Here is a 9311-nt window from a genome sequence, read left to right on the forward strand (position 1 = left end):
CTTCCGATCGTTGTACGGCTTCACGAGCCCTTGACGCCAATCGCGCCGCGGCATTCGACGCTCGCCGTCTTGAGGCCAGCTGGCCAGGTACTGCTACTCTGGGACTCTGCTCTTACCTGTTTGCTTGTTTTGGTGCCATGGGGTCGACGAATGTGTAGGACCAGCGCATTATTACATTTTTAGCGTAGATAATTTTAGATGAAACGAGGCGTGTGCTGCATATCTAGACTCTAGAGGAATTGGTAATCGAAGGTCTTTGTGTCTTTCCGAAACATAAAATCTCGGGATAACCACTCAAGATGTGACCTTTACCCTACCAGTCATTGGGCGACTTGCTGAATTTAACATGCAACTGACGCTGGAGATGAACATCTAAACGTCTGGTAAATTTGGATGTGTAAAATATTTGCTGCTGCAGCTACCAGCCACAATGTATTCCTTATTACTTGCTCGATCTTATTTCAGCATTTTTTTTTGGGAAAACATGAACAAAAAACAGCATAATAATGATCAACAAAGTGACACAATGCTGAAAACTACTCTGAACTTGCTACGGTTCTTTGTCTGAACTTTTGGTGTTCAGTTCTAGTCTGCAGTGACAGCCAAATGATGACAAAATATGCTACTTTACTACCTTTATATAAAAATATGCTGACTCGGAGAAATCTCAGGATAAAGAACAGTAGAACAATTTTAAGAATCTAATGCATAATTAGGTACTACTCTAAAAAAGTTTGGGCAGCCGCCTTCTTTTGGCATTTGAGCAACTGAAGACAAAAACTTCATGTAAAATTGGAATGCCTTCTTTGTTATGAGACTTATCCATATCACTCTCAATTCCCTGTATATTATTTTATGTTTCCCTCATGGTGTAAACTCCAATTCAGTGTTTTCATTATAGTAAGCTCACAGATTTCCTTTTTGAATACTGTAAACTCACATACATTACAACCATCTATGCTAATGTTAAACATCTAGCGCCCCTCTAGTGTTGTGATGCCCGAGGTATTCATAGAACTTTCCATGTTTCTCCTTGTTTCTTCAATTTCATTATTCCTTGGTGCAAAATATACAGGCTCCTTTGGTGGTGGAAGCAATGTGGATTCATTCTCTAACATAAACACTACTGATGACGTGAGTGGCCGTGCATTCGGATTGTCTTGAACACACAAAAGTCCTACATGAATACACCGCAAAACTTCATGGAGTGAACAGTTCTCAGCAACTGATGAGTCCACCAATTCTGTTGCATTTCCATCTTCCCATAATCTCCATGCCTGAGCAAATGTAATCATGTTCCAATCAAATTAATGTAATTTTGTTTAGGCTATTAAAAACTTGAGTATTCCACAATACTTACATAAGCTATAAGGTTTGGGAAGTCCGATATGAATTGACATGAGATTATCTTGAAGCCACTTATAATCTCCAAGAGAAGAACACCAAAGCTATAGGTATCCGATTTGACAGAAAAGGTACCGCTCGTCACATATTCAGGAGACATGTAACCACTGCTTAAACAGTTTGAACAGCAATGAAAGCAAAATTTGATTATAGTAAGGTATAATAGTTGAATTATTAAGCATTGATCAGTACATGAATTACTCACTATGTCCCGGCAACCCGGGTAGTGTTTGCTAGTTGCTGGTTTCCACCAAATATTCGCGCCATACCGAAATCTGATATTTTGGGGCTCATTTCTGTGTCCAACAAGATGTTGCTTGGTTTAAGATCTCTATGAATTATTGTTAATCTTGAATCTTGGTGGAGATATAGAAGCCCTCTTGCTACACCTTTAATTATTTTGAACCGTGTCGACCAATCAAGCACATGTTTTCTTGAAGCGTCTACCAACAAGATCAGTATGAAAAAAAGCCTATGTTAGTCATCATGAGTACCCTTTTGGTTAGTGTAAGAACTGCAATATATAATCCATAATTCCAGAGTCAGAGCATACCAAAAAGGAAGGCATCCAAGCTTTTGTTAGGCAAGTATTCGTAGATCAGTAACTTTTCATCTTCATGAATGCAGCAACCAAGCAGTCTAACTAGGTTCCTGTGCTGTAATTTGACAAGTACAACCACTTCATTTCTGAATTCATCAATACCTTGTCCAGAACCTTGACTAAGCCTTTTGACAGCAACTTCCTTGCCACCTTCCAACATTCCCTGTATGATTGCATCCTTCTGAATTGGAAAACAATGAAAACCACAAGTCTTTCCTTTCCAGTCTTTCCTTTCCTTTACTTATTTTTCAATACATATTATCCTGTAGTTATTAATGTTAAACTTGTCATTACCTTGTAAACCTTGCCAAAACCTCCTCTTCCTAGCATATTGGAGTCAGAGAAATTGTCAGTTGCAGCAACAATGTCGCTGAAGCTAACAAATGGAAATTCTACATGTTTGCCTCCGATTTCATTGGAGGCGCTCAAGTATCCTAGCACCAATTTCTTCTGAATTTCCTTGTTTCTCCATTTCTCTGCTTGTTGGGACATTGATAACTTATTCTTATAAATCTCACAATAATAAAATTGCATGTTGAAAACAAGGGACTTATTATTCTACCTCTGAATTTGCATATCCAGACAAGGGCTATGCATGTGGGTAGCAGCAAGCATGCCATGACCGGGAGTACAATCTTTACTAGATTGGTCTTCTTTTGAACTGCCAAAATGAAACTTGTCAGAATTTACTGCATCAAGCATTGCTTGCAAGACAGCAATACCGTGAATGATCTGAGGCATGTGTGAGTTGTGGTAGCTGAGGTTGTGCTTGCACAGAATACTTACTGATTCTAGAAAGACCAAAGTAATTGGCTACTACGAACAAAGAGTGACCGGCTTAGCTAATGGCACAGACAAGTACTAGTATATCTGTTGCTGCCTGATTGTTAATTTCAGAAGAACTACTAATACACTCCTAGAGGCCCCTTGCTTGATGCCTGTTATGGTGCCGTTGTTGTTTTCTTTTTCAAACGGTGTGATAATTCTGGCTCGTATTATTGACTACAAAATAAGGCATCATATTAAACTTCAAACATAGCCTTGGATCATGGTGTGCACTTTATTAAAAGGGCAACATTTTATTGTGTTAATGCAATATCATTATGTATAGGATGTCATTTGATTGTGGTGATACATGAAGAAAACAGAGCCAATCAAGACAGGAAAATTAAAAAAGAAAGCGTAAACATCACCCAACTTAATCTAACTTAAAAGATTTATGTTCTTTAAATCAGATTAGTGAAAATCTATTTTGAGTGCACGGTTCTCATTATGTCTAATTTTTGCTTACTTCATTGCTAGATGAATGTGTCTTTCAACATTAGAGGTACTGTTCCTCGGATCAACAAAGCTAAGCAGTACATGGAACGGTACATACCAGTAGGGTCGGCAAGCCGGAGGTAGAGCTTCTCGCCATAGTTGTTGCTTTTCCATGTGTCGATGAGCTCGCCTGTCCAAACCAAGCACCTTGACTGGTCGCCCATGGCGCCTGCGCTGCTCAGGTTGGCGTAAGCGTAAGCCGTGCACGAGCAGTTGCTGCTGCACTCGGCCGCGCACTGCCCGAAGCTTCTGTTCCGGAGGAGCACGAACTTGTCGGGAACCCTCATCCCGGGCAAGGCCACGAAGTGACTTTCCTTGCTGCACTGCAGCGCTTCCATTCTCCGGCACCCTTTCGAAGAGTTGAGACCGTCGGGCTCGAACCCATCGAGGCACTGGCATGCCGGAGTGGCCCCGGTGAAGTCGCAGTAGCCGTTCAGGCCGCACGAATCGTAGAGGCCGTAGCTGCCGGTGGGGCGCTCAGAGACGACCGTCCACGACGAAGAGTTGCTGTCCCAGCTCAGGAGCTTCATGGTGCCCGTGTGGCCCAGCGTGATCCGCGAGTACGGCGAGTCATCGGAGACCGTGTACGTGAGGTAGAACTCGTCCTCGGTGTTGACGATGGTCTGGTAGACGATGGAGCTGGAGCTGCTCGCGTACATGCCGCCGGACACGGATACGCCGTTCCAGACGCTGATGCGGCAGTACGGCCTGGTCCCGTGCCAAACGACGAGTTGGAGGTTCGAGACGGGGTCAAGGCCGAATGAGAAGTCTCCAGTGGAGGGGTCATCGGGGCCTCGCCAAGCAACAAGGCGCCCGGCGATGCGGGCCCTGTGGATCAGCAAGAACCTCATGCCTGGGAGGATGGTGTCGGTCGGGTGGTCGAAGCTCTGCCATATGTCCGTGCCGTTCGGCAGCCGGAGGACCAAGTTCCCGTTGTCGAGCAACACCGCGGAAGCGCCGGCACCTTTGGCAGAGATGTTGTTCTGCGTCGTCCAGAGAGTGCGGCTTTCGGAATCCGACATGACGAGGTCGGAACTGTTGCTGCTGATGGTGAGCGTCGGGGAAGAAGCGGTGGTGGCTGGGCTATCGCGGTTGGCGACCCACACGATGGTGCGGCTGCGCTCGGGGATGCCGTGGAACCAAATCCCGACATATAGGCTCACGTTGGAGCTGGCAGGGGAGAAGAAGCCAAGAGCAAAGACGCCATCCTTGGAGATGAGCATGTCGCCGGGGGCGAGTGACCTTGCGTCTGTCAGCTGGTCGTCGGATTTGCAGAAACAAATCAGGAGCAGGAGGATGAACACGGGGAAGTAGGCCACATCCATCAGGCCTCCTGCGCTCATTTGTGTCGAGCCACGAGCGAAGAAAATCGCACCAAGATATAGACAAGTGTGGTGCATGGTTCAAATTATTACGGGGAGTGAACACGTAGTTGACGAATGGGGCAAAGTAGATGAAAATCCGCACGTTGTTGCCGTGTAATGAACTAAAATATACAGAACAGAAGTAGAACAAGGTTCATTAGAAGAAAAGGAGGCTACGTGGCATGATAGAGATGAAGCAACAAAAACATGAACAAAAACTGTAGGTTGTTTATGAGGATATGATATCATGAAGGATGGCAAAGTCTATATTCAGAATAGACCAAATACCAAGATTAGTGCACATTCTGACTTAATGGATTTAGACAGAAAGGAGCCAAGGAGGAAGGATCTTTACCAAGGCAATGCTGAGAAAATACTCTTACTACGTGGTACCACACCATGTCTTCAACTGTGCTGCACGTGCAAAGAAAAACTGCTGCTCGCCATTTTGTCGTGAGAGGGCGAAAACTGAACCTGGCTGGCTCCCTCTCTGAGCCAGTTTGGACTTTGATCAGGAGGATTTAGATATAAACTAGCAAAGTGATTCACGTTAATAGCATGACGGATCTCACTGTAATATTTTGTCATAATAATTTTTATTAAAAATTAGTTTCTTTAGTTTTTTATGATGTAATTGCCATTTAGTTACAAAATGCATAAAATTAGAAGAATGAATGAATAAATATATTGGTGAAAAAGAAAATTATTTATGCTCCAAACTTTTATCTGAATCATATACATGTATTGGTTCGATTCGTATACGTTTTAATCAACTATCAAAATCATACGTTTGATGTAGACAACCCAACTAAAATCATAATATGTTTGCCTTACATGCTGTCTGCTTAATGTGACGACCTTGAGCTATACAGTTTTTCTTAATCTATTATCTTTTTAAGAATACTTAATGTTTTCATTATTTTTATTATGAATTTTAGCTATTGATTAATTGTATTTTACATAGACTTTTTATTTAGGTAATTAATTTTTATAATAAATTTATTTTTTATAAGACTATATTTGATATGGATCCTTATATTTCTACTATAACCCCAATTTTAATTATTATTAATTTTACTTTTTTGGATTTTTTTTATTTAGATATTTGCTTCCCAAACCGTATGGAAATCGTTTTAATTCCAAATTTAGGTATTTATTAATCATATTTGATATGAACTCTTTGGTTTCCAAATTTAACTATTTATAATCGTATTTGATATGAGTTATTTATTTTAATCTAGACCATTAGATATCATAACAATGAATGGTCTAAAAAATTTTTTTATTAGTGTGGTAATTTTATGATCTTAAGAGCGAATGTGGTGGCTACTTTTTCGCTCTCAAATAGATATTTAAGATTTTGAAACAAGCTTAGGTTTTATTTGTTTGAGCTTCTGTTGGCTTCTACTTCTCAAAAGCTAGAAGTTACAACAAACAAACTACTTTTGCTAGCTTCTGGTTGTGATTTCTAAGAAATAAAAATAGTCTTTACAAAGTCTGAGAAGCTAGAAACAAGTCTAGATATATAAGAGCAAACTTTTGGAGAAGCCATAACTTATAAAATCCCAATAAACAGGGGCTTATACTCGTTTCCAAATGTAACTAAAGCAAACCCTCTTCCAAACGCATCTTTAGAACAGCTGAGATTTCAGATTTGCATACAGAGAAATGCTGATCTAAACAATTATCGCTCTTCTGGCGTCATCGCTCGCGTCATTAACATAGTTTTTTCAAACTTTTCCCTTGCCTCTTCTGTTCTCCTCTGTGCAAAGTACATCTGTCCTGGGCTCCTGGCTCGATAGATAAAACTTCGACACGCCAGAGGCAAATGTATGTATGTACCAGTCACTTTCTTTAGCAAAAGCCAAAATATATATGACGGGACATGAAAATCACCAGCATAAAGAATACAGACTAGTCCAGGACCATATTATCTTCAGCTCCCGTACTTAATTCAGTATATTGTTGCATTGGGGCATACATGACATCATCCGTGTCGGGATTCCAGCTTGCTTCTTGCATGCGATCGAGGGTACCCAGCAAGAACTTCCCTGGTCGTTTCAGGTCACCATTTATACCTGCGCCCAGTAAAATGTACATTTAGTGATGAAGAACCGATGCAAAAACAGCTGAATATATTGGAGCCCCACGTGAAACTGTGCTTAACCCTCCTCCCTCCTCTAATTCAGCCTGCTAATGCCCTAGATGCTCAACCAATTCTATGATGACAGTAATTTTACCTGCTGCTGCCGTATTGAAATGTTTGGAGATCAAGATCCTACAGTGCATGTAGCTAGTATAAAGTAATGCCGTGGGTTCTTTCTGCACGAAACACACCCACATCTTGTCGTAGCTTCTTCTTCTTCATGTCGACAGCGAGCACCCATGCCCTTTTGTCCCATGGGTCGACCTTGGCCATGAAGTAAACAATATACCGTCATCGTTTAAGCTGAGTGTGGGATGAGTGATGTGGAGTAGTCCCTCCAACATTTGTTGCGGTGTGCCGTCGTCATCATCCTGCAGTTTAGGCAGAAACTCGAAATGCAACGTGTTATTGTCCACTGAGACGTCACGTATCTCGAGCATGGAGTCCATGTGCCAATCCTCCTCCCAAGAAGTAGTCGTCCTGCTCCATGTGGAATACTTCCGGAACCTGGACATGGAGCCCTTTGGTGTACCGACGCTTTATTATACATATATTAAGGAATGAAAAACATTACACATCAAATATAAAATTAAATCCTTTGCTTACCGTAAAATCACATTGATATTACTCCTAGTTGTTCCTCCGACCTACCATACGAGACGGGATATAGCTTCTTCTAACATTTCTGGCTCTCTCTTGGCGTAATTGTTCCTGTAGTTCCACGATGGCAACATGAAGGACGGATATATTCTTGAATGTGTGGTTCTATGCGTGGGTCGATCTAGTACCGGAACCCATAATCATCCGTCTGAAAAAAAAATATAGATGGGATAAGTAAATGGTGTTGAGAAAATAGGAAAGAATGTGAGTATTATTTTTTTCGTACTCTGATACGTGGATAACGGAAGAATCAACGTCCTGCGTCACCAAAATGCTCATAAACTTGGATTACAGGATCATCTTCATGTCGTCATGACGGTCAAAATGAGCAAGAAAGAGCATTGTAGTTTACGTAGAAATATCTCTCATAGACGTCTAAATAGGGGATGTGGAGGTGGTGGATCGATAGGGTCATCGAGAGGATGAGAATACGCCATTCTATCTATTCAATTTGAAGTCAGGAGATGTGTGAGTAGATGCGGCAACACATGTTCTTTCTTTACATTATTTTGCAAAAGAGATACAATCAGATGTATACTAACTTTCTATAAATATTATTTATCATTGAGTAAAAATGTATCGTCGTCACAGGCTCCAAAAAAAACATAATGCTTTAGACATGAAGTGACCACATGCCTCAGATTTTAGCATAAAATGACAACATCTTGCTGTAGCACAGCATCTCTGTCATGACTCACACTTTGGATATGAAGTGACTACACGACTCATCTTCAATTATGAAATAACAAAACCTCTGTCATGACTCAGGCTTTACATATGAAGTGATCATACGACAGAGCTTTAAGCATCCTATCCTATAGCTTGGACACATCCTGACTATACGCAGTAAAATGATGAAACAACAGTCGTGCATGACCTTATCCCTTCTTCTATAGTACCATGCATCTTTCTCTCTCTATCGGCAGACGCTTTTGACATCCGCGCGAAAGGAATCACAATCCTTTCCATGGCTTCTGGGTCCGGCTCCGGGTCCAACAAGGGTAAGGGTGAGATAGACCCTTGCGAGCTATGGTGCGACATCCTTGATGGATGCAAGCGTGAGGACAAAGAGCGAAGGAGAAATGAAGACCAAGAGCAGAAGAAGAGGGAGCTGGAGATGCATGCCATTGTGCGACTGTGGTATAATAGCAAGCCTAAGACTATTCTTGCTTGCCACAGTTGTTTGATTATGTTATGGGGTAAGTGTGCATGACATCCTACCGTGTTATGAGTTTCATCTAATTCACCTGCTTTCCTCCAACAGTATGACAAACCCAGATACAAGTATGAATGGTACGCAGACGAAGAAGAGTATGAGAACATCAACTACAACTGCGATGAGGCTAAGACAATGAGGTGTGCGGCTGTTGAACGACCAAAGATGAGGCTACAAGAGCTCAATAAAGAGTGATGGGATAAGTACCTCACTACATGCAGTAATATGTAAGTTTCTCCACAATGCGTGTGCGGTGTACCAACTGTGTCGGGGCCTGTGGAACACGGAATGGCACAAGGCTACGTGTACAACAAGCCCTACTCCTATGAATGCAACTTCCAAGAGATACGCTGAGAATATCTGGATGAGAAGCCTCCATCTTTTTCACATACCCACTAGATATTTTCTTGCACCCGATAATATATCTTTCCATAAGGCATGCTTCGTTTAGCGATGGAGTACTACATACCATTGTAACTTGTCATAGAATGTGTACGAGTCAATATATATTGCCTTATGTATTGTACCCATAGATAAACAATGAATGCTTACGATGACCCTTATTTATGATGTACTTTACTTTTTTAAATGAAATGGTCA

At 41.6% G+C, this 9311-nt stretch overlaps 1 protein-coding gene across 4 annotated transcripts; it reads right to left on the reverse strand.

Annotated features, from left to right (window-relative positions):
* Positions 1–827: 827 nt before the first annotated feature.
* On the reverse strand, positions 828–4909 carry LOC133925061 (G-type lectin S-receptor-like serine/threonine-protein kinase B120). Of its 4 annotated transcripts, none has more exons than XM_062370884.1 (7): positions 3384–4908; positions 2568–2666; positions 2300–2481; positions 1958–2186; positions 1610–1847; positions 1361–1448; positions 828–1277 (listed from the first exon to the last, which is right to left on the reverse strand). In XM_062370884.1, exons 1-7 carry the CDS (start codon positions 4723–4725, stop codon positions 975–977), a joined length of 2481 nt encoding a protein of 826 aa, XP_062226868.1. In that variant the 5' UTR covers positions 4726–4908; the 3' UTR covers positions 828–974. The 4 variants fall into 4 exon arrangements, with proteins under 4 accessions (XP_062226868.1, XP_062226867.1, XP_062226865.1 ...); XM_062370883.1 differs by having other exon boundaries at positions 1361–1511; positions 1958–2168; positions 3384–4907; XM_062370881.1 differs by having other exon boundaries at positions 1361–1511; positions 3384–4907.
* Positions 4910–9311: the final 4402 nt, after the last annotated feature.

Source organism: Phragmites australis, chromosome 7, assembly GCF_958298935.1.
Source record: "Phragmites australis chromosome 7, lpPhrAust1.1, whole genome shotgun sequence".
Lineage (NCBI taxonomy): Eukaryota > Viridiplantae > Streptophyta > Magnoliopsida > Poales > Poaceae > Phragmites > Phragmites australis.

Bases quoted from the DNA above. Each gene is read 5' to 3' on its own strand.
- LOC133925061 (XM_062370881.1), bottom strand. From the start codon at position 4,725: ATGCACCACACTTGTCTATATCTTGGTGCGATTTTCTTCGCTCGTGGC. The intron at 2,482-2,567 runs GTAGAATAATAA...CCCAACAAGCAG, and splicing joins CTGGATATGCAAATTCAGAG to AGAAATGGAGAAACAAGGAA. The intron at 2,187-2,299 runs GTAATGACAAGT...TTTCCAATTCAG, and splicing joins GTTTTGGCAAGGTTTACAAG to AAGGATGCAATCATACAGGG.